This window comes from Watersipora subatra, chromosome 10, assembly GCF_963576615.1.
Source record: "Watersipora subatra chromosome 10, tzWatSuba1.1, whole genome shotgun sequence".
In the NCBI taxonomy this organism is placed as follows: Eukaryota; Metazoa; Bryozoa; class Gymnolaemata; order Cheilostomatida; family Watersiporidae; genus Watersipora; species Watersipora subatra.
The window spans coordinates 26,256,846-26,281,808 of NC_088717.1; the positions used below are offsets into that span (position 1 = coordinate 26,256,846).

Sequence of the window (24,963 nt, forward strand, 5' to 3'; positions counted from 1 at the left end):
CAAACATCCCTTCCTTGTTACTTCCAGACTTTACAGAGACTTTTCAGTTTGATATCTTTACAGCTTTATTGCTAAAATGAAGATTGCTTTGCAGTTTCTTATCACTTTTGCTTAACTCATTTCTTTTTTATTCTATTCTTGCAACAGTTGTCGATCAGAAAATCTACACAAGCAGCCTTGTACTTCTTAGCATGAGTAATAAGCACATTAAAAATGGTAGCAGCAAGTTGACGGAATGTTGAAGTAATGGTGCTGACAGACGGGGCATGGATAAGGGCCATGGTGTCCACAAAGATGGCCCTACATCCTCAATAGCTAAGAGTCACTGTGTTTAAGGTGGTTTGATCACGCCTGCTATAGACATGAACTGGTCCTCTGAGAAGGTTTCTAACTCAGTTGCTCTCTGGGAACCTGGGCGTAATATCCAAAAAATACAGTTATAAGCACAGCTCTCTGCTTGTTTCTTCATATAAAAAGTTCCAAGGCACATATATAAGTAGTGAACAATCTCCTTAATTGATTCTGTCGAGGCAAGATTGATCAACATTCTCCCCCCTTACGCAGTTGTGTATCGAGCATGACACAGATATACTCATCATAACACTTGTTATGAGAAGCTACCTCTAAAGCAACCACATCTTGATCAAAGTTCTATAAAGTATATTTATCTTCCTGTTTGATGGTAGCAGCATTCTTTAATCCATCTGCATATGTAGGCAAATGCACCATTAGCAAAGTTAGCAAGTTGTTTACGCGAAACCATGCTTGAACATGTCAACAGGAGTTTAAATCAGCTGTGAGGACCATAGTTGCTTGTAGGGTGATATATCACTCATTGGTACCGTACCAGAAAAGTTGGACTGCAAAACAATACAGAACACTACTTAATTATCAATTACTTAATCATAGTAAAAGCAACTGAAGAAATCATATCTCAAGTTAATTCACAGAACTGATGGACATACCAGCAGACACAGTTTTGACCACATGAAGGACAGCTTTATGAGTAGTTGATCTGTGTGAGTAGTACCAAACCTTCTTTTTACAAATCATGCATACATGTTTAAATGTAGGTCTTGATGCGTATAAGTAGACAGCATAATTGGATCTTGTGATTTTCTTTGGTGGCTCATCTTCATCTTGACAAAGTGTATCATGAGTAGCAGGTTTCCGACTCTCTTCATGTACATGTAGCTAAATGAATGCCAGGACAACATTGACTGGGAAAATCACTATCACTTAGTTAGCTTATACCAATAAACTAGAGTGAATACATTAATGATTTTTCCATTTGATAAACAAGGGCAAGACTGATGATTAACGCCTTGCTGGATTGAAATTTAGTTATTTTTCAAACTGAATACAAGCATCTTGATCAGTAGCCACCGCTACTGGTTTGTACAGATTACAATTTAAGTATTCCTTCCATCTTAATAATGATTATTAATTAATAATTACGTAATTAACTTATCTAATAATTATTTTGTACAATAATAATTATTGTAAGTCGTATTATTCCATGTTAAATGTTTGAGTGGTATAGTATTACAAATTTAAAGAAATACTCATTCACCTCACTGCGTTTTTCTTAGCAAGTTCAATTTTGCTGTTGTTAGTCAGTCTCTGATAGCATGTTCTGTGAACCTGGAAACCCTTTGCAGACAAGTTGATGGCATACACCATAGGAAACCAATCTTTCAGGCTCTTTAAAAATGTTTTTTTCTAGCTTTTTAGACAGTGATTAAGTGTTTGACTTCTGTGCTTAGTCAACATTACCAAATTAATTTTTGAGAACCGTTTATGTGGGCTACACAAGCCATGCCAAATCTCAAACCATGAATGCATGACAAGAAAATACATTACAGCGAATGATGCTTTGACCTTGAACTTTGTAATAAATAGACAAACTGTGACATACTCCGTAACGAGCCAATTACATATCGATGTGAAAGAAGACAACTCCTTAAAACCAACTACACCTAAAACCGCAGAATCCTCCAACTAGTGGGAATGGTAGGCATGGCAACTCATTGAATCTAAATTTTACACCATCAAATCTATTTACTAAGGGTAAAGAATTGCCACTGTAAAAAGGTGCCAATGGAAATGCAAAATAAACTGCTTTGGCCCACGGCCTAGAATGTTTTTTCATGCATTGAAGAGGGATTAACACGTCATATTGCTTTTCAATAAATACCAAATAATTTTGATTCAATTGGGAAATATTCTAAAAGTCAAATGAGAAGAAATCTACCCAGGTATAAAACTATAACATGGTTAAGTGAATTAAAAAAGCACATATCCACAAGCCTATGAGGTTTAATAAAAATCTAGAAAGGTCTAACTTGATATTCAGAAAATAAAAACAGACAACTGTGCTCTAAAACTTTTGTAGTCACATACTCAGTGTCGGGACTAGCTTTCAGATATTACACAAGTGATGCAACACTTGAAAAGTGCCATAATATCTTGTACGTGTTTGTATGCATTTTGTTCACTCATACATCAGGATCATTAATGAATGCTGAAAATGATATCCTTATTTTATCCCCTTTAACTCAGAAGACTTTGTCATCAGCAGATGCTCCTAGATAATAAACCTTTATTATTTTTGAAGGAGTGGATGAGACGGAGCACTGTTATAACTTTAAGGCTGACTTTAACCTTCAACACTCATTGTCACAGATAATCTCATTCAGTAGACATGATCAGATGACTCCAACAGCTTGTACGACTTAACCACCAGATTCATAGAGAAGTGCAGCAGTTAATGATGCTTTACAACCTGTTTAAATATGACCTTACAGGAAGTTTTAGTAATCTTATCAGAAAGTATTGGTATTATTGCATCATTAGTGATTGTTTTTGGTGTCTGAGGTGATCTGGCAGCCAGAGTGTTTCAAGATTAAAATTGTCAAAATTTGATTGCTCTAGTAAGTAGTAATTTGGAGTTGTCTATGCCTATGCAATTATACTCATTGTATTTTATTGGAGTTGCCATGCCATTTTATGAATCTACATTTTGATTAAAATAAAGATTGCACGGTAACACATCAAGGTGGCAGTGTAAACCTTTTGTAAATTTTGATTTGAGATAAGTAATACGGTGCAATCGAGTATGTCTAAGCTGAATCCTCTTTCTAATTTCAATTTTGCAGATGCCAGTAAGTTCACAGAGTAGATGAACACTTTTAATTTGTATCGCCTTGATTCTGAAGCTGAATAAAGAAGATGGTGATGTGCAAGTAGCAACGCTTTTGTACGAAATGGGGAGAGAGGCAGAAACAATATTTAGCAGCTTTACATTCAATAAAGCTAATAATAAAAAAAATCTATGCTAAAGTAAGTCGGAAGTTTATTGATTACTCCATTAATAACTCCACAGAAGATATTGATAAATCTAAGAGCTCTCTTTCATTCGAGGTCACAAACTCTACAGGAGTCCAGCGAGAACTACATTAGAGAATTGTATAAACTTCCTGCTGATGCAGAATTCGATAACAATGACGAACAAATACAAGATAGGTTAGAGGTTGGGATAATAGACAGACAACTATCTCGAAAGCTACAACTCGAGGCTGATATAACATTAGCTAAAGCTATAACGATGATCAAACAGACTGAGCAATTGTAAAGTCAGAAATGTGCAAGCAGGAAATGTGAGAAATAAAAGGCAACAAAGACCTGGTAAGAGTAACGAACTGAGAACTGGTAGAGAAGATAAACTTGGCAGAAAGGGCCATTCACAGAAACAAAAAGCTGACCCGACTAATCACATGTGTAAATGCTGTGGTAAAAGTCATCCACCAAAGAAGTGTCCTGATACAATTCACAATGCCATAATTGTAACATGAAAGGACATTAGTCATCATGTTGTTTTACTAAGCCTAATGACAATAATCAAGGACAGAAAGAACAGAGGAGCAGCAACGAAGTTGCAACCCATACTATTACTAGCAACAACAGTGCCAGAGACTATTATTATTTCTGTGACACAATGAAAGTTGAAGAGAACCTACACCAAACAAACAAAAATAAACCTAGAGCTATAATTTGATGTACCTACTACTTATCCAATTCAAGATTAATACAGGAGCAGATGTCACAGTGATGATTGAGGAGTCATTTGGTTTGTTGAATGTAAAACCTGACTTAAAACCTCCTGACATACAGTTAAGTAGTTCTAATCGTTCATTGATTGTATTAGGATGTTTTCATGTCAATGCTGTATTACAGGGCAAATCTTACTGTATCAAAATGTATGTTGTTAAGTGTCATAGCAACTTTTTGTCGAGGTTTACTGCAGTTAAAATTTATTTATTAGCCTGTGTAGGAGAGCTAGGCATGCTGAAAAGATTTTTGGCTCATATACAGATCATAGAGAATGTAAAACCTGTGGCGGTATCTATGTCTAGGCAAGTTCCTTTTCCTCTGTTGTTTAGGGTTGATCAAGCCATTTATCGCATGCTGGAGGACAATGTGATTTATGCATTAACAGAGCCAACATAATCGTGCTCAAACATTGTTTCGGTTGAAAAACCAAATGGCACTATATACGTATAACCCAGTTGCCGTATATGTACCTGGTAGTAAGATGTATTTGTCTGATGAACTGTTTAGGGAACCTAGTGATACTGCTACAGCAGATGAAAAACCATTTTCTGAAAAGATTGAATTTTACGCTAGTTCTAAGGTTGGCAATTTTCCGGCTTCTCTGAGTAGGCTAGATAAGGTTAGGATCACATCTAAGGTTGACAATGTAATTGCTAGAGCTGTGCAGTACACTATACATGGCTGGCCAAAGCATATCAAAGACGTAGAGCCTGACCTGCACAAGCTGTTTTCTGAAAGAGGCTCACTTTCAGCAGCGGAAGGGTTGTTGCTTTACAATACTCACATCGTAGTACCTGTGACCATGAAACAAGATATACTGTCGTCTGCTCATGAAGGGCACTAGGGTATTAGTAAATGTAGAGAAAGAGCTGGTCAATTGGTTTGGTGGCCAGGCATGTCAAAGTATATAGACACTTTCTTTAAACTATGTGATCATTGCAATAAACATGCTAGTGCTAACCAACCTGAGCCAATGATCATAAGTGACCTTCTACCTTTTAAATGGTATCGCATATGTACTGATTTGTTTTATCATAAAGCTAAAAACTATCTGGTTGTGCAAGATCAGCATAGCAAGTACATTGAAATAGTTAACTTGTCTAGTATGCATACACATATAGTAATCCAGAAGCTGATGAGCATGTTTACTCGCTGGGGTTAACCAGTTGAGTTAGTTTCTGCCAATGAGCCACAGGATGCAAGTGACAAATTTAAACACTTTCTGAGGATGCATGAAATTACCCATATCACGAGCAGCCCATACTACTCACAAGCAAATGGCTCTGCAGCAAGGGAAGTGCAGACTGCTGAAAAAATTCTTAGATTTGAAAACCCAATGCTGGCTTTAATGGTGTGCAGGTCATCAAAAACTAATACTGGGTACACCCCTAATGAAATCATGCTAGGTCGTCAAATACGAACCAATGTTCCATGCCATGATTCTGCTCTGCACGATGTTTTAGTAGATGACCAAGATGTACAAAACACAAATCGCGAGATGAAGCAAATAGCTAAACAAGCTTACGATTACACTGCTTTTTCAAGACCTCTAAATGAACTAGCTACGAGTACGTTAGTTCAGATTCGTAGAGATGGCGAATGGTCTGACCAGAAATATGTGGTGATCGGTAAAGCCAACACACCGAGATCTTATATAGTAAAATAACCAGTTACAGGCTGTAGCTCTTGCAGAAATCGTAGACAGTTACTGAAATCTAATCATTGTAACTTGTCGGCTAGCAATATCATGAGTCCCAATGATGGTGAGTCAGGTGTTCTGCAACAATCAGGTTAACGTAGCTCATATCTCAACACCAGTTTTATAGATTGGGAATAAGCTGAGCCATCAGTACATAATAATGGCCCAGAGAAAGGTGGTCGAATGGGACTTCTACCTAGACGTGACATTCAGCCACCTAAACGGTTAGCTGATCTTGACATGAGCCATAGATAGGTATTTCCAGAGAATAAATATTACATGCTAGCAATAAAATAATACATGGGCTGGCGTGTTGATGGTAGCAGACATGAAGCCCTTTCATGCTGCACGTTACTATCGTCATGGTTTGACTCAGTGCTCATATGGCAATCACTCAAAAGGTCCTGATTTGACCTACTGCCTCCATGACAATCGATGTAGAATCTCATACTACATTGTATTTTAGTGTGATTATATTATATAAAGTATTATATTCTTGTTTGTGTTTTGTCTTGCATAGTTAAGTGTTTCTTACTAGTCACAATTTCAGAATACTTATAAAGCTTCTCATTTTTTTTAAACAGGTAGAATTTTTAGTAAGTAGTAATTTGGAGTTGGCTATCCTTATACAATTATACTCATTGTATTGTATTGGAGTTGTCATACCATCATAAACATCTATGTTTTGATTAAAATAGAGATTGCAGGGCAACACATCATTGATCAAGGTTTAAACAATCAGGATTAAACAAGTATGATTATGGTGTCTATAGCTAGAAGGAGACCAACAGAGTAGAGACAATATCAATAACGAGAGAGACAGGCAGCCAGCAGATAGTGACGGCATTTCGGCATCTATTTTTGTTCTGTTTTAATAGCGATTAAGTTTCATTGATTTTAATCTTGAAACATTTTGGTAATCAGATAACCTCAAACACCACAACAGTCGCAAATGATAGAAAGTTTCTGATACTTTTCGATAAAGTCTAGTAAAACTTTGTGAGCGGTCATCCTTAAAATAAAGCAAAAAAATTTGGAGTATAACTATAGCTATAGCTATAACTATAATTCTATATAGTGCTGTAACGCTGTTGATGAAAATAAACACACACGCACACACACACACACACGCACACACATATACTGTAATGCTATATATGCTATAATGCTATAACGCTATATATGCTAGAATGCTATAATGCTATTAAGGAATTATCCATTAGAAAACAAAATTCTAAGAGAGATCTATTAAAAAATAATTTAGCCATTTTCAAAGAGCTTTATAATGTCACACTCACTACCAGATTTGGATGATGAACACAGATACTTTTATACAGTTCCTGACTCATACTATAGAATGTTTAATTATTAAGGCAATGTGTATACCTAAAAACTGGTGAAAACCCTTTAAGAACATTTCAAAAGCAAACAATGTGGATTGCATGGTGACTCAACACATTGCTTGCTGTATAACTATAGTTAACTGGCTATGGGTTTCCATCATCCTTTTGCGAAATTGTTTGGAAATTCCACCTTGAGAATATTCTAATTATATATAAGATTAGAAGCAGCAAAACATGAGTCATGTATATTTGTCTCATCAGCAAAACTTTTCCATGATAAATTTCCAAGTGATTTGGAAAATACATTTGGTAAACGAAAATTCCAGTGGCTCGGTATAAAAAGAAAGGTGAACTAAACACTTCCTTTTTTAAACAAGTGGAAGCAGCTCAACTTCTAAAGCACCTGAGAGTTTTCAAACAACTTCATCATGCCGTACTCACCACTAGACTCGGATGATGAACCAAATGATCCATTTGGAAGGCAATACACATTTCAGACTGCAGTGGAAGTTCACAATGGGAACTGTTCCTTTGAAAAGTAAGGAAATTAATAATAATTGCTATGAAAATTAATAATACTTTTGTTTTCAAATTATTGTATAGATAATTATGTAAATCCTTTTGTAGAACCCTCATAGTCGGTGGTTTCCTATTCACAAGAATCTGCTTGTGCGGCAAATTGTAAGTGTGACTATCGATGTGGTCTAGTTCACTTTAAGAATAAATTGTAGTTTCCTTGGTTTCCATTGTTACATTACTGCATGATACAGAAGCTCTCTGAGCAAGAAGTGTTAGTTTAGTAGCAAGGGTAAAGATTTACAAAAAGAGATGAGAAATTTTTTTGATGTTGACATTTGCAGTTATATCTATTCTTAAATTAATTAAGCCTAAATGATTTATTAGACTTACACAAAAGAATTATAATATTTAATATATTTACAGGGGAGGTCATAATTCTGAAACTCACTACAACTCTGACTGCAGGTGGAAAAAGATCATAGACAGAGTGTCTAATAAAGTCTACCTTGTGCGTCGCTGTGTTTGTTTTCCAAAGTGAAAGTGAAAAATGTGACCAAGGTTAACAGCAGTCTTACTTTTGCCTCTGGATTCAGTCTAATTATTATGTAAAAATGTGTTGTTATCAGTTTTAACTGTGCCCAATTTATCTGTTTCTAGTAACTTCTACAAGAGCATGGCCAAATCTGTTCAGAATAAATAAAATCTTGTCTCTAAATCTACACATGTAACATTGTTACAATAGTATCATCATCTGATGCTGCATAATTGTGTTGATATAATGAGTTTTGAAAAATAAGTGATTTGCATAAAGGTTATAAAATAAATCAAAGTTTCAAACGGAATACAATTTGAGAGCTCACATAAGTATTAACTTGGAGCAGTTTTTGCCAGCTGAGTGAAAGATAACATAACAGGATGCAATAATATACCAGCACTTTGGGATCATCTTCTCCAAAGCATGTCTCATAGGCATAGCCATAGGCAAAATTGAGACATTTTTTATATAAAAGCTTTCGACCTTTATATACTAAGCAACTAGATAGCTGACAAAGTGATATATCAGGTCTCTTACTGTCTTAAGCAAAGGTTTTGACATGGCCAGGCCACAGAACACACAAAGACAGCCAGCTCTTTACTTACTGTCATGCAACAACAAATGATTGCATATTGTTGTGTAAAGTGGTAATGAGGGCTGTGCATAGTGTCTTTTCCACTGATGCTCTTTGGACAAAAACCTTGAAAGTGGTGACGTTAAGCCTGCATATTTGTAAAAAAAACTTGAAAGATTTTAAGTAGGGCATGGTGCTGTTAGTTGTGTGCACATGTAGATAACTAGCACATGGTTAGTTATATTCATCTCTACAGACTCATTAGATGTCCAAGTATACAGATGGCTCCACCTTCGACTTTTCTAGTTTCTTGTGTCATATGTAGACTACTTATGATGTCACATTATGAAAACTATTTTGTATTGAGCAGTGTGAATGAGTAACCATATACCACAGCTATGTTAAGGCTTTAATATACCAGTGGAAGAGAAATAGAGACTCTAAAAATGAAATTATTTCTGCAGCTGGATGGTTACGAGTGAAACTAAGTTAAGGTGTAGTGATGAGGCTAGGCATGCTATGCAGATGCATGATAAACCAGCTATTTAAAGGCGTGCATGTAAATGTTTAGTGATTATCACCGCATGCTTTAGGAAAACGGAAAACAAAATTTCCTGTGATCGGAAATTCCAAAGGTCATGCTGTTAGTGGATCAGTACTTTTATCATGACTAATGATCATTCTGGGAAACCCTTTTTTGGAATTCCGCAAACAAGTTTCATTTTTCCCTTCCTGGAAACTTTCTGAAATTTTGGATATCTCATTTAACTGTAGGCCTACTATAAAAAGGAAGCCATCCATATGATGGCATCAGAACTTTTGATAGTTTCGAACTGCTCACACCCGCTCTTTATAACGCATAAGACAAACATTAGACATGGCGCATAGACCACTAGACAGTGATGATGAGATAGACCCAGGACAGACAGTTAGCAATCTACCTGTTGAAGTGCAAGAGCATGCACCTTCAAGATATCCGGGAAGAAAATGCCACTACAACAGGTAATTTTACATCGAAACTATTGTAATTGAGTTGTGTACTTGGGACATTAAAAATATTGAACCCTGAATTGGTAATTTGAAACTAACTCTAAATAGTTCAGTAGCGTGTAAAAGGAATGTAACTTTGATTAAATTTTAAAACAGTTGCATCTTCTAAGGAAGTACCATTGGTAGATATTTTTATAAGTTTTCAAATTAGGCTTTTGTCAACTAATAGAAAGCACTTGCCTCACTTGCCATGGTGACAGCCTTCATATTAATACTTAATAAACTGATACAGAGAGATACCAGTTGGCTCACAGCTGCTTAGATAAATAACCGCTGTTTTAGGTCACACAAATTTAAGACAATACGACAAAGTGGGTGCATGAGCTCTTGGAAGATCAAAGAGTTCACCTTGACCCGAGAGTGCATATGCGGTAAATAGTAAGTACAAGTGAAACATTGTAACACTTTTTCAGTAGGTTTGTACATGAGCTTTTGTTATCGTTATATGATTGGATTTATGAAGAGACTGTTTATTATACTAGTGTAGAAACTTGTTCATCAAAACCATTGGAAACAATTTTTACACAGATTTTATGTAAAAATTAAGCCATTAACATAACAAGGTATATCACCCTACTATTGTTAGCCTGTCATGACAAGCTGTTGTTTTTACGGAGTTGTCCCCGTCAAGCGAAGCGAGCAAAACAACAGCTTGTCACAATATGTACGCACTGCACCTGATGCATCAGCTGCACTGAAAAGGAGTTGTTCTCTTCCGTCTATGCGGCTTGGCTGTGATGTTATGTCGGTCGCTCCATTGGTAATCATACCGAATTTAGCCCAAAAATTTATGCAGAAAAAAAAAGATAAAAACAATCAACCAGAGACCAGTCTTTGCGATAAACTTTAGTAAAACTTAAGAAGGCAACAGCAGCAACTAAACATGTTGTTATTTGTGGGCTCAGTCAGTTTTATTTGTATTTTTGTATCAGTCAGTTTTAGTTGTTCTAAAGTGAATTCAGTTTCATTGCTGGCTCATTCATTGTTTTCAGTTAATTAGTTACAAATAGATAGGTTATATGGATGCCGAAATTCAGTTACCATGGCCTCTGCTACAGAAGTTCAACATTAGCCAGAACAGACCATTACACTATGACTTTTTGCAACCTCAGTTGCAGTTTGAAGATATGTTAATGTTAACGTTTTTATCTTATTTTTTCTACATAAATTTTTGGGCTAAATGCGTTATGATTACCAATGGAGCGACCTACATAACATCGCAGCCAAGCTGCATAGACGGAAGAAAACAACTCCCTTTCAGTGCAGCTGGCGCATCAGGTGCCGTGCGTATAGTGACAAGCTGTTGTTTTGCTCACTCTGCTCGATGAGGGACAACTCCGCACAAACAACAGTTTGTCAAGACAGGCTATAATATAATTGTCTGAACCCATTGTTTACATTTCAAATTAGTTGGCACAGAAATTAGGTAGAAATTATTAGCAGGTTATTGGCTACTCTACACAAAGGTTATCATATTATTTTGATTGTGTTTATTTTAGCCTAACTAGTGACTGGGAGAACCATTACAGTGATCAGTGTAAATGGAAAAGAATCACTGACCAGGTTACAAAAAAGGTCTATCTGATTCGAAAGTGCGTCTGTAAAAAACCATCCGGTGTATAGAGACGATATCAACCATGGAGTGACTGTTATCTAAAAACATTAGTCTATATTTAACGGTTATAATATCAGTCACTAAATCATGCAATACCGTGATTAATTTACTAACTTTAAGTAAATTGAAAATCACACTGTCAGCAAATATAATAATTGAATATTATATATAATAAATGCTTATGAACAACATCTCTTGTTGTGAATGTGCCTTCGAACACACATGTTTCAACTCGCAAATATGCATATGAATCTGATAAGAACAAGTGATATGCTTCAACAATAATAACAACCAAATAGGCATCTCTGACAGTACATTTGAAACTTTATAAAACTTTAGCATTTTAATTCCAAGCTGGAATAAGTTTTCATGGATCTGATGACTGACTGCAACTGGTCAAGGCTAGAAGTTCTTTATGTTAACCTGAACAAACATTCTATATTTAGTTCCTGATGGTCAGCAATATGATCTCTCAATAAGTGATCCAGAGCATGACATACAGTGTTGTGCATATCCAGTTCACTTTGGTTATCATGCTTTCCTTTATTTCACCAGTTATATACATATACAAATATAGACAACTATAAATAAACAAAATGACAGCTGGTGCCATAAAACCTAAAATTGTTCTATGAATTGGATGATGTAATAATATTATGCAATAAAAATTTTTGATTTCCAAAATCTTTGGAAACGAAAGCCTGGAATTTCCGATGCTCAGTGTGAAAGCAGAATATTGATTGATATCAATACATTCAGAGAGCTACTGTATGTTGACTATGAAATACCTTACACCACATTTGCTTCTTATGAAAACCTAGCGATGAAATTACAGTTTCCAACAGCATTGGAAGGATGAAGTATGAAAGCTAGCACTCTCATCTAGTCTTTTCAACTATGAACAACCAATCTAAAGTTTCGATAAAATTCCTGTAAAACCATTACATGCCATCACGTTGACCTTTGCATATATAGTACGTGCACAACAACTCTAGAGTTTCCATAAAATTCCTGTAAAACCTTTACACTCCATCATGTTGACCTTTGCATACTATCATATTGCTGATAAACATTGACTGTGAGTTGACTTCTGTAAGCAAAGACAAAAGAGTCAAACCTCATGAGATATCTGAAGACGGTTTTAAAACAACAATAAAAACTGTCAGAGTTATTGTCTTTCAAACAATATACTTTGACAACACATGATTAGCAAATTAATTTTGACCTTGAGGTGAAATAAGTTTGTTTTCTGCACATTGGTTCATTTCAATCATATATTTAATAAAATCAATTTTATAATAAAATATATTAACAAACGGTACAATATTATTATAGTTCAGCATAGCAGCCTTTGAAAATTTTGTTGATTTATTATTTGATTCATAGTTGCACACATGACTGTTAGCTGTTAGCTGTTAGTACACATGGCTGTTAGCTGGTAGCACACATGGCTGTTAGCTGTTAGGTGGTAGCACACATGGCTGTTAGCTGGTAGCACACATGGCTGTTAGCTGGTAGCACACGAGGCTGTTAGCTGTTAGCTGGTAGCACACAAGACCGTTAGCTGTTAGCACACAGGGCTGTTAGCTGTTAGCTGGTAGCACACATGGCTGTTAGCTGGTAGCACACATGGCTGTTAGCTGTTAGCTGGTAGCACACATGGCTGTTAGCTGTTATCTGTGGTAGCACACATGGCTGTTAGCTGGTAGCACACGTGGCTGTTAGCTGTTAGCTGGTAGCACACAAGACTGTTAGCTGTTATCTGTGGTAGCACACATGGCTGTTAGCTGGTAGCACACGTGGCTGTTAGCTGTTAGCTGGTAGCACACAAGACTGTTAGCTGTTAGCTGGTAGCACACATGGCTGTTAGCTGTTAGCTGGTGGCACACATGGCTGTTAGCTGTTAGCTGGTGGCACACATGGCTGTTAGCTGTTAGCTGGTAGCAAACATGGCTGTTAGCTGGAAGCACACATGGCTGTTAGCTGTTAACTGGTAGCACACATGGCTGTTAGCTGTTAGCTGGTAGCACACATGGCTGTTAGCTGGTAGCTGGTAGCACACATGGCTGTTAGCTGTTAGCTGGTGGCACACATGGCTGTTAGCTGTTAGCTGGTGGCACACATGGCTGTTAGCTGTTAGCTGGTAGCGCACATGCATGTTAGCTGTTAGCTGGTAGCACACATGGCTGTTAGCTGTTAGCTGGTGGCACACATGGCTGTTAGCTGGTGGCACACATGGCTGTTAGCCCTTAGCTGGTAGCTGGTGGCACACATGGCTGTTAGCTGTTAGCTGGTAGCACAGAGACAAAGACTATTAAAGTGTCTCTTCATTACCTACTTTAATTTTCACCCACAAAACGTATTAGACCATGTTTAGAAAGCTGCACTGCTTATAACCGTTTTAATAAATTGCTACCAAATTATTTTATCTGTATAAACTTCATTTTAGTAAGTAGAGTTGATTGAAGTTACTAGACTAAATACTTTCAGCAAATGTGTGTCATATCTCTCTTTTGCAGCACACGGGGACAATGCAAGGTTTTTGACACTATGGCAGTAACAGCAGCAATATGTTGTTTGCAACACCACCTTAAAATCTACCATCTAAACTAATGTTCCTCTGTTATTATCTGTAGAGAGAGAGCAAGTGTTATAATACTAGCAGAGGATCTATGGCTGTATTTTTAGTCAGCTCTGAAGTCGTTTTATTGAACATAGGAATCATTGCGTCATTAAGAGGGTTTCAAATAAAAAATATGAGTTTAGACGAGGGCGTATAAGGAATGCAAGAACTACAATAAAATAACTCTTGTTTTATGAAGCACGAACAAAGGATACTTGAGATTGTTTCATGATCTGGATAATTCATTTAGTCAATGAATGACTAAGGGAGAGTAGCTTTCAACATGAAAACACTGCCTGCTTTCCCTAGCCTAGTCTTTGTTAACGCAACAGTGGGTCACCTGCGCATAGCCCTGTATGATCAATTAGCCAGAGGGCATGAGATGGATATTCCATTGCGTGACTATAGGTTGCGTGACTAAATACTCACATTGCTCGCTATAACTAATAGGACTTGATAGCTTTGTAATAGGAGTAGGATTGCATCATGCTTACTCATCTACATGCTATAAACTCTAATGATAACCGCTGAGCAAAGTTTACAGATTATATTCACCTGTTAACTGTCTCTTTTCTCTAGAATAAAACATCTACAGTTATAGCTTTCATTTCACGCGTGAGTAATAAGGTAGTCACAGAAAAGTAATCATAAACTGAGTTCTTGCTAGTCGATTTACTAACTCAATAATGTAACAGGCTGTTGTTACTATTTATATCAGTTACTGAAAATATAGCTTTCACTTGTGACTTCATACACAGAAGGTAATGCAGTCGTCAACAAAACTGCTGGGTGAACAAAGAGCAAATGTATAGCCTTTTTCTTAGAATCACCAACTTTGGCATACAATAGGACAGAAGAACTCGAGAAAATTTTTTGTCACTCGATTCAGTCCTAGACATAGACTAATCTAGCTCATCCGTGATCAGAAACCTTGACTGTTTGTTATTAAATGTCGCAGATACAGTCTTTGAAGTGATAATATTAACACAGTTCAGCATATGCCAATCACTCTCAATACTGATTACATCATATCAGGTGTAATCAGTCAAACATACATGTAGCTAACAGAGCAGCTTGCAAAAGCATGAAAACACTGCTCTATTTATACAATCGAGATGTCACTAGCAATTATCATTTACAGTCAAATTGTATTATTTTACTTTAAAATACAAGTTGAACAGTTTTGTTTTTTTATACTGAGCTAGACTTGTTTTTGGATGTAGCTGCTCAAATGATGATAAAATTCACCTTTTCCTCTATCTTTTGTTCTGGTGTGTCATAACTGCTCAGTTTTAACCTTGCAAACATTTGCTTATTATGTTCGATCTAAAAATATAACCAATATTACATATAATTCAAGTGGTCAGGGTGGCCTAGTGGTAGTGTCTTTGACTATCAACCATGGAGTTGGTGGTTCAAGCCCTGCTTAATGCCACAGTGACAAAAAGCTCTCACCACGTTTCAACCATTAGTTACTGGGTCTTTCAGATCTAGACCATAACTTGGAGACCTCATGTACCACACTGACAATGTGAGCATGTTTAAGATCCTCCTCTGTCCTTCGCACATTGAACAAGTAAAATGACTACCTGGCTCTACCAGACTGGACGTGTTACAAAATGCATCCCTTCGCATTAATCTGACAGTTCCAGAAGAAGCACCTGATATGTATTAGAACCACCCAAAAAAGCTTATAAAAAGCTAGTCTTGGTGGTGTGTTTCTCTACTAGCACATGAGAGGGCTACCAAGCATTGGTAGTGTTCTCATGTAATATTACTAAATGTATAATATAAATAATAATTGTAAATAATATAATAATATATGTTTATTAATTTATATATATAAACAAAGATTGTCAGACTTTGGTGTATCATATCATTAACATCACTCAGAAATGCAATACAGTTTTATTGCTTTGAGTGAAGCAATATCTGTATGATGAGAGAAGACAAAAAACAACATTATGTTTAATATATTGTTATATATTTATTAATGTATATATATAAACAAAGATTGTCCAACTTTGGCATATCATATCATTGCTTACTAGATTAGCAGTTGGGTGTATTGAATACAAAATACTCTCGCTGGCTTCATATCAATTCAGCCAACAAGTCAGGGCAATGATAACATGGATTTTCCTGCTTAAGGTGGAATCCCTACCAGCAAATGGAAACTAGACGGAAGTCTTTTAGAATATTCTAGAAGCAATGCAATAGTGCTGACTCATATAAAGTTCTGTATAGTCTGGTTAATCAGTCAAATGTTTCCTGTAGTTATTTGGATATATAATATCCAAATATTATTTATATATATAATCTATATTATGTATAATATATTATATGTATAATATATTATATATATTATTAATATACTATATATTATATATAATATATATGTAATATATTATATATATTATATATATAATATATTATATATATTATATATAATATAGACTAAATATAACGTTCAGCAATGGTGACTCCTCCACCTCTTAAAAAGCACATATTGACAAACTGTACATTAGAGAAGATGTAAAAGGTAAAGGAATGGTTTCAATTGAGGAATGTGTGTGAATCGAGGAATTTTTGCTAACCATAAAAAATTTAATTTTAATATTTAATTAAAATTTTAATATAAAATACTTGCTCAAATATTCTATATTTGATCTAACACTTTATATTACTGTTATGTTATTTTTATATATGTATATATTTTGTTTCAAAATATATACTATTATTTAAAGTTATTAAATGTATATATTATTTTTATAGTGTCAACTAAGTGAAATAGTCATTGTATTTCTTTATGTTAATTTACTATGGCTTGATTTGAAATGTTTAATTTTTAGACAAAGTTTTTAATAAATAATGGTGAGATACCTATTTTGTATGCTGAGACATATCGGTTGTTCTCATCAAATTCATATGCATATTTGCAAGTTGAAACATGTGGGTCTGATGGCACATTCACAACAGAAAAGATTAGTCCTTTATAAACATTTATTATATACAATATTCAATTATTATATTTGCTAACAATGTGATACAATATAACATCAGCTATCATTTATAAAAAATAATCATTTTGCTTAAAATAAGTGATCTCAAACAAGGTATTGCATAATTCAGTGACTGATATTATAACCACTACATATAAAATCAATGCTGTTAGGTAACAGCCATTCAAGGGTTGGTATCATCTTTAGGCACCAGGGGGTTTGCGACAGATACATTTTCGAACCAGATAGACCTTTTTCGTAACCTGGTCAGTGATTCTTTTCCATTTACACTGATTATTGTAATGGCTCTCCCAGTCACCAGAGGAGCTAAAATAAATATAATATAAGTAATATGGTGTTTAACCTTTGTGTACAGTAGCCGATAATCTGCTAACAATTTTTAGCCAATTTCAGTGCCAACTAATTTTAAATGTGAACAGCGGGTTCAGACAATTATAGTAGAGCAATATACTTTGTTAGGGTAATTGTTGACTTGCTAAATAGTATTCTTGTGTAGACGACCATAAAATGTTTTTGATTGACAAGTTTCTAAACTAGTATAATAAACAGTTTTTTCATAAGTTCAACCGTATAATGACAAGAAAAACTCTCTATAAACCTTTTAGAGAAGTAGGTGTGAGAATGTTTTACTTGTACTTACTATTTACCACAAACACACTCTCGGGTTAGGGTAAACTTTTCGAAAGTCATTGAGCCCATGCATCCACTTCGTCGTATCGTCTGAGGTTTGTGTGACCTTAAAAATATAGCATAGATTTACAAAGAAATACAGAGATGTATCTAAGCAGCTGTGAACCAACTGGTAGCTTTCTGCGTCAGTATTTTTGAGCATTGCATGAAAACTGTCTCCATAGCAAGTAAAACAGGTGCTTCATTCGTTGACGAAACCAGGCTTGAAAACTTATAAAAATATCTAGTAACAGTAGCTATTTGCTTAGAGGATACAACTGTTTTGAAATTTTGTCAAAGTTAAATATTTTTTTATTTGCTACTAATTGCCAATTTATTTTAAGTTGTTTTCAAATTACCAATTCAACATTCAATATTGTTAATGTCTCAAGTACAGAACTCAATTACAATAGTTCCGATGTAAAATTACCTGTTGTAGTGGCATTTTCTTCCCGGATATCTTGGAGGCGCATGCTCTTGCACTTCAACAGCCAGATAGCCAACTGTCTGTCCTGGATCTATCTCATCATCACTGTCTAGTGGTCTATGCGCCATGTCTAATGATCGTCTTATGCGTTATAAAGAGCGAGTGTAAGCAGTTCGCAACTATCAAAGGTTTTGATGCCATCATATGGAAGGCTTCCTTTTTATAGTACCGACAGTTAAGGGATATCCAAGATTTCAGAAAGTTTCCAGGAAGGGAAAAATGAAACTTGTTTGCGGAATTCCAAAAAAGGGTTTCCCAGAATGATCATTAGTCATGATAAAAGTACTGAGCCACTAACAGCATGACTTTTGGAATTTCCGAGATCACAGGGAATTTTGTTTTCCGTTTTCCTAAAGCATGCGGTGATAATCACTAAACATTTACATGCACGCCTTTAAATAGCTGGTTTATCATGCATCTGCATAGCATGCCTAGCCTCATCCCTACACCTTAACTTAGTTTCACTCGTAACCATCCAGCTGCAGAAATAATTTCATTTTTAGAGTCTCTCTTTCTCTTCCACTGGTATACTAAAGCTTTAACATAGCTGTGGTATATGGTTACTCATTCACACTGCCTGAGACAAGATGGTTTTCATAATGTGACATCATAAGTAGTCTACATATGACACAAGAAACTAGAGAAGTCAAAGGTGGAGCCATCTGTATACTTGGACAGCTAATGAGTCTGTAAAGATGAGAATAACTAACCATGTGCTAGTTATCTACAAGTGCACACAACTAACAGCACCATACCTTTTTTAAATATTTACATTTTTTCACATGTATGCAGGCATAATTATACCTATTTCTATAGGTTTTGTCTAATGAGCATCAGTTGAAAAAACACTATACACAGCCCTCATTACCACTTTACACAACATTATGTAATCATTTGTTGTTGCATGACAGCAAGTAAAGAGCTGGCTGTCTTTGTGTGTTATGTGACCTTGTTCTGGCCTTGCCAAAACTTTTGCTTAGGACAGTAAGTGTGGTATATGTTTTAATGTTTATATGTTTCAAACAGTTTTAATTTTCTACACTGATCTAGACCTGTTCGTGGTTGTAGCTGCTTAAAAGATGATGAAATTCACCTTTTCCTCTATCTTTTGTTTTGGTATATTCATAACTGTTCAGTTTTAACCTTGCACTGCTTGCTTATTATGTGTATATTATATATAAAATATTATCAATATTATATATAATACATTTATGTATTATATATAAACAAAGGTTATCAAACTTTGGCACGTCATATCATTGTTTACTACATTAGCAATTGGGTGTATTGATTACTAGATACTAACTCTGGCTGGCATATCAGGTCAGCCAACAAGCCAGGGCAACGATAACATGGAGTTTCCTGCTTGAGATGGAATCCCTAGCAGCATATGGAAACTAGATTGAAGTCTTTTAGAATATTCTAGAAGCGATGCAGAGGTGCGATATATGAGTTTGACTGCTATCCAGTTGCTTAGTACATAAAAGTCACAAACTTTTATACGAAGAAATATTTCATATTGGCCTATCAGAGACATGCTTTGGAATATTACATGACTTAGTATTATATACAGATTAGTACAGAGTTTTTTAAACCGCTATCATCTGATGCAGTTGTTTTAAGTCTCTGGTTTGCCAAATAACATGCTCATATTAAAAACACAATTTACAGTAAAATGCCTTTTGCTATGACTAAGACCAAGTCTGCTGCCTCTAGTAGCAGTAATGTATGCTGCCTATAATAAGTATTGTGGAAATACACCAACAATACATAATATTTCTAAATATATCATACACAGCTCTATTATCAAACTCCAAATCACTACAGGAAACATTTGACTGAATAACCAGACTATACAGAACTTTATGTGAGTCAGCACAACTGTATCACTTCTATAATATTATAAAATACTTCCTTCTAGTTTCCATTTGCTGCTAGAGATTCCATCTTTTTTTCAACTCAGTTTTTGATTACTTTTCTGTGACTACCTTATCATTTACTAGTAAACTGAAAGCAATGAATGTTTTATCCTAGAGAGAAGAGACAGTTACTAGGTGAATATGATATGTAAACTTTGCTCAGTGGTTATCATTAGAGTTTGGAGCATGTAGATGAGTAAGCATGATGCACTCCTACTCCCATTACAGAGCTATCAAGTCCAATTAGTTATAGTCAGCAATGTGGGTATTTAGTGCTAAAATAACCTATAGTCACGCAATGGAATATCCAGCCTATGCACTATGGCTAAATTGATCATACAGGGCTATGCGCAGGTGACCCACTGTTGTGTTAACAAACACTAGGCTAGGGAAAGCAGGCAGTGTTTCCATGTTGGAAACTACCCTCGCTTGCTCATGCATTGACTAAATGAATTATCCAGATCATGAAACAATCTTAAGAATTCAAAGTACACTTCACCTAAAACAAAAGTTATTATATTGTAGTTCTTGTATGCCTTTATACTCGCCCGCCTAAACTAGTCTTTCAAGTTTGAAACCTTCTTAATGATGCAATCAGTGTTAGTTTTCTAACCAATATCTCAAAGTTGACTAAAAATACAGCCATAGTTCCTCTGTTGGTATTATAACACTTGCTCTCTCTCTACAGATAATAACAGAGGAATATTAGTTTAGATAGTAGATTCTAAGGTGGTGCTGCAGACATCATATTACTAGTGCTGCCACTATGAAGTGTCAACAGCCTTACATCATCATGTTGCACTCAAAAATAGATTTCATTTATAAAATAGATGTAATTTATGAAATAAATAGACATTTATTGATTTTATTGAAATTATAATTGATATGAGCTAAAAAGCAAGCCTATTTAATGTCAAAGCAAAGTTATTTTGCAAACTATCTGTTGTCAAAAGATGTTATCACAAAAAAGTTAGATTGACAGTGTTAGATGCGGAGTTTTAAAACCCTCTTCAGATATCTCATGATATTTGATTATCTGTTTTTCCATACAGGAATCAAATCACAGTCAATGCCTACCAGGAATATGATAGTATGCAAAGGTCAACATGATGGCGTGTAATGGTTTCACAGGAATTTTATCAAAACTCTAGATTGGTTGTTCATAGTTGAAAAGAATAGATGAGAGTGATAGTTTTCATACTCCATTCTTCCAACGCTGTTGGCAACTCTAATTTCATCACTAGGTTTTCATAAGAAGCAAATGTTGTGTAAGGCATTTCATAGTCAACATAAAATAACTCTATGAATGTATTGATATTAATAAATATTCTGCTTTCCATCTGCTGAGCATCGGGAATTCCAAGCTTCTGTTTCCAAAGTTCTTGGAAATCAAAAACTTTCATTGCAAATTCCTATTACATCATCCAATTCATACTGTAGAACAATTTTAGGTTTTATGGCATCAGCTATCATTTTATTTATTTATAGTTGTCTATACTTGTCTGTGACTGATGAAATAAAGGAAAGCATGATAACCAAAAGAAACTGGATATACAAAACACCGTAGATCATGCCCTGAATGACATATTGAGAGATTACTTTTGATAACCATAAGAAACTCAATGCAACTAAGTATAGAATACTTGTTCAGGTTATAATAGAGAATTGCTCATGCTAACCGATTACGATGGTCATCACATTTTTATAGTAACTTATTATGGATTGTGATTAAAATGTTAACTTTAGACAAAGTTTTAAATGAACAGCCAAGAGATTCCCATTTAATATCACTTGTTTTTGTCAAAATCATATGCATGTTTGCAAGTTGATACATGCATGTTTGAAGGCACTTTCACAACAAAAATTGTTGGTCATTTAGAAACATTTGCTGTTTATAATTTTGAAGTATAATATTTACTGACACATACTACAACTTTCAAAAAGTATCCAATTTACTTAAAGTTATGATCTCAAACAAGGTTTCGCATGGTTTAATCTGGATATCGCCCTCAACACAGTTGTTCAAGTTTGCTAATTGCTGTGGACATGTATACTTGAATAAATTATCTATCGAAATTACCCTTGTTGGTTTTTCCAGACAATGCTAAAATAAGTAAAATAAACAGAGCTGAATTTCCAATAATATAATATTTTTATAGGAGAAATTATGAAACTATATATAACAGATAATCATTACAGAACTGTACAATTCTAGAGTTCAAGGTCGCTGACAAACGCATCGACGAGCAAGGTAGACTCTGTTGGTTTTCTGATCTTTAATCTTCCTCCATCTGCAGTCACGGCTGTAGTGGGTTTCAGGAGATCGTACAGTGCTGCAAGTCAATTCATCATTGTTATTATTTTCTCTACACATGACAGAATACGAGTAGGCTAGTCACAGAAAGTGATTCACATTGAATTTCTTTGTGAACACGGCTAGAAAATAAAGATTGTACATGCGCTTATGAGTATTTTAATAATTTTTTGCCCGCTAATTAAAATGCATATACATGTATGAACAAACCAGAACTGATTAATAATTCACACTTACAATTTTCCTTGAGCCTCTTTACCGCATTTGCAACTTCTTGTGAACTCAAACATGTTGCAGGCAATTTGTTTTCTACAAATACAAAAGTATTTTATAACTTTCCAATCACTCAATTAGGAAATCAAGAAAGCTTTAAAATTTCACATAAAGCAAGAAACGTGCAAGCTGTTCAACGGATGATGATGAGACATTACCTTTTAAAGCGGCATGTGCCGCTGGTGACATAATCATGCTGTTCGACTTCAGTCTTAAATGTATATTGTCCGTACCGAGGAGGGGTCGGTTCATCATCCGAGTCTGGTGGTGAGTACGACATGATGAAGTTGTTTTAAACTCTCAGTGGCTTAGGAAGTTCAGCTGCTTCTCTTTTCTTTCAAATATGATGGAGTTTCAGCTAAACGCTGCTTTTTATATCGAGTCTCTGGAATTTTTGTTTACCAAATCTTTATTCCAAATCTCTTGGAAATTTATCATGGAAATGTTTTGCTAACGAAACAAATATATATGACTCATGCTTTGCAGCTTCCAACTAGTCTATAATCAAAGTATTCCCAGGGCGGAAATTCCAAACAGTTTGGGAAATGATGATGGAAACCCATGGCTGGTCAATTACACGTAGCTATACAAAAAAACAGGAAATTCTTAAGCCAACACGTACCAATTATGATATTCTGGAATTTAATATATATAAATATTTTCAAAATATTGATCAATGTTTTTATATTACATACTCTAGAACTCATTGTTTGCTTTTAAAATGTCTTATCTTTTTTATCAGATTTTAGATGTACACACTGACTCACCAACTAAACATGCTAAAGTATGTTTCTGAACCCGTATTATCTGTTTATTTACTCAATGCCTATTGAAGGATTCTCAGTAAGGAATAAAAATAAATATATTACTGTGATAGAGATATGCAACAAAAAACCTTTTACAAAATCGTTCTCAGGAATGCCTAAAATAGATCATAATGTTATATAAAAAAGGATGTTTTTCAAACACTATGAGAATTTTGCCAACTACGCTCTTTTATGGGTGTAAAGAAAAACATAATGTCCTCAAATGTCAGATTTCTTTCCCTACCCAGCGCTGATGATTTCGGGTGTTACCCATCAATCCTAACATTACAAATACATTCTTTTTCTTATCGGAGTCTTCATGTCTGATGAAAAGGTGCTTCTTAGAAATCAAAACTTACAAATTTCAATTGTTGCTGACTATTATATTTTTAATCTAGAAAATATACACAGATCATCAACCTTGATAAGACATACAGTTGTGTTCATACAATTTGATGATTGATACAGAGAATTATTGATACAAATAGACATATTGATAACAATAGACATATTGATACAAATAGACATATTGATACAAATAGACATATTGATACAAATAGACATATTAATACAAATAGAGATATTGATACAAATAGACATATTGATACAAATAGACATATTGATACAAATAGACGTATTGATACAAATAGACGTATTGATACAAATAGACATATTGATACAAATAGACATATGAATACAAATAGCCATATTGATACTAATAGACATATGGATACAAATAGACATATTGATACAAATAGACATATGAATACAAATAGCCATATTGATACTAATAGACATATGGATACAAATAGACATATTGATACAAATAAACATATTGATACAAATAGACATATTAATACAAATACATTTGTGGGCTCACATTTGGAAGATTATTAGTTGCACTCCCAGTTTGCCCCCAATTCATCATAAATTTTGTACGGGTTGATGAAGATGTGGATGTGGCATGGTGATATGGTTATGGTATATAGTTTTAAAACTTTATTCTCTATATTAGATATTTTTTGTGCTATCGACATTTGTTGTTCATGCCTTGGCTTGGGCTTATTTTTGTAGGTGTATGAAGGCATTGACATCATAATCAAATCAATACAGTTTCAGTGTTCTGAGTGGTCCTATATCCGTATGTTGACAGAGAAAAGGCTGATGTATAATGTATAGCAAATGAGTCCAGCCTTCATACAATATGGAACCAAATACTTTATACATTCTATTTACTTGTGTACAAGCTGTAATATATCTACACAAGTTTAACCCTTTCGCGGGCGAATTTTCAAAACTAAATCAGACTCCCATAGGCGAATTAATTTTCCAAAAATTCAATTTTTTTTAAAGGTTCATACTTTTTTCTGTGCGTTATTATGTGCATATATCTATGTTTAA

At 34.9% G+C, this 24,963-nt stretch overlaps 3 protein-coding genes across 3 annotated transcripts; 1 reads left to right on the plus strand and 2 right to left on the minus strand.

Moving 5' to 3' along the window:
• Window positions 1–9,615: 9,615 nt before the first annotated feature.
• Window positions 9,616–11,632, plus strand: LOC137406539 (uncharacterized). Its single transcript, XM_068093135.1, has 3 exons — window positions 9,616–9,785; window positions 10,116–10,211; window positions 11,333–11,632. Exons 1-3 carry the CDS (start codon window positions 9,661–9,663, stop codon window positions 11,454–11,456), a joined length of 345 nt encoding a protein of 114 aa, XP_067949236.1. The 5' UTR covers window positions 9,616–9,660; the 3' UTR covers window positions 11,457–11,632.
• A 5,437-nt stretch (window positions 11,633–17,069) lies between these two features.
• LOC137406589 (uncharacterized) lies at window positions 17,070–18,364 on the minus strand. The gene is made up of 3 exons (XM_068093186.1): window positions 18,194–18,364; window positions 17,735–17,830; window positions 17,070–17,400 (listed from the first exon to the last, which is right to left on the minus strand). Exons 1-3 carry the CDS (start codon window positions 18,316–18,318, stop codon window positions 17,277–17,279), a joined length of 345 nt encoding a protein of 114 aa, XP_067949287.1. The 5' UTR covers window positions 18,319–18,364; the 3' UTR covers window positions 17,070–17,276.
• Window positions 18,365–22,332: 3,968 nt separating this feature from the next.
• Window positions 22,333–23,086, minus strand: LOC137406659 (uncharacterized). The gene is made up of 3 exons (XM_068093270.1): window positions 22,915–23,086; window positions 22,721–22,792; window positions 22,333–22,502 (listed from the first exon to the last, which is right to left on the minus strand). The coding sequence occupies exons 1-3, from the start codon at window positions 23,034–23,036 to the stop codon at window positions 22,388–22,390; spliced, it is 309 nt and encodes a 102-aa protein (XP_067949371.1). The 5' UTR covers window positions 23,037–23,086; the 3' UTR covers window positions 22,333–22,387.
• Window positions 23,087–24,963: the final 1,877 nt, after the last annotated feature.

Excerpts from the sequence above, each read along its gene's own strand:
- LOC137406589 (XM_068093186.1), bottom strand. The coding sequence starts at position 18,318 with ATGGCGCATAGACCACTAGACAGTGATGATGAGATAGATCCAGGACAG. Across the intron at positions 17,831-18,193 it reads AGAAAATGCCACTACAACAG|GTCACACAAACCTCAGACGA; the intron begins GTAATTTTACAT and ends TATATTTTTAAG. Across the intron at positions 17,401-17,734 it reads GAGTGTGTTTGTGGTAAATA|CTCCTCTGGTGACTGGGAGA; the intron begins GTAAGTACAAGT and ends TATTTATTTTAG.
- LOC137406659 (XM_068093270.1), bottom strand. The coding sequence starts at position 23,036 with ATGTCGTACTCACCACCAGACTCGGATGATGAACCGACCCCTCCTCGG. Across the intron at positions 22,793-22,914 it reads GGCACATGCCGCTTTAAAAG|AAAACAAATTGCCTGCAACA; the intron begins GTAATGTCTCAT and ends TTGTATTTGTAG. Across the intron at positions 22,503-22,720 it reads AAAGAGGCTCAAGGAAAATT|CACTGTACGATCTCCTGAAA; the intron begins GTAAGTGTGAAT and ends ATTGACTTGCAG.
- LOC137406539 (XM_068093135.1), top strand. The coding sequence starts at position 9,661 with ATGGCGCATAGACCACTAGACAGTGATGATGAGATAGACCCAGGACAG. Across the intron at positions 9,786-10,115 it reads AGAAAATGCCACTACAACAG|GTCACACAAATTTAAGACAA; the intron begins GTAATTTTACAT and ends CCGCTGTTTTAG. Across the intron at positions 10,212-11,332 it reads GAGTGCATATGCGGTAAATA|CCTAACTAGTGACTGGGAGA; the intron begins GTAAGTACAAGT and ends TGTTTATTTTAG.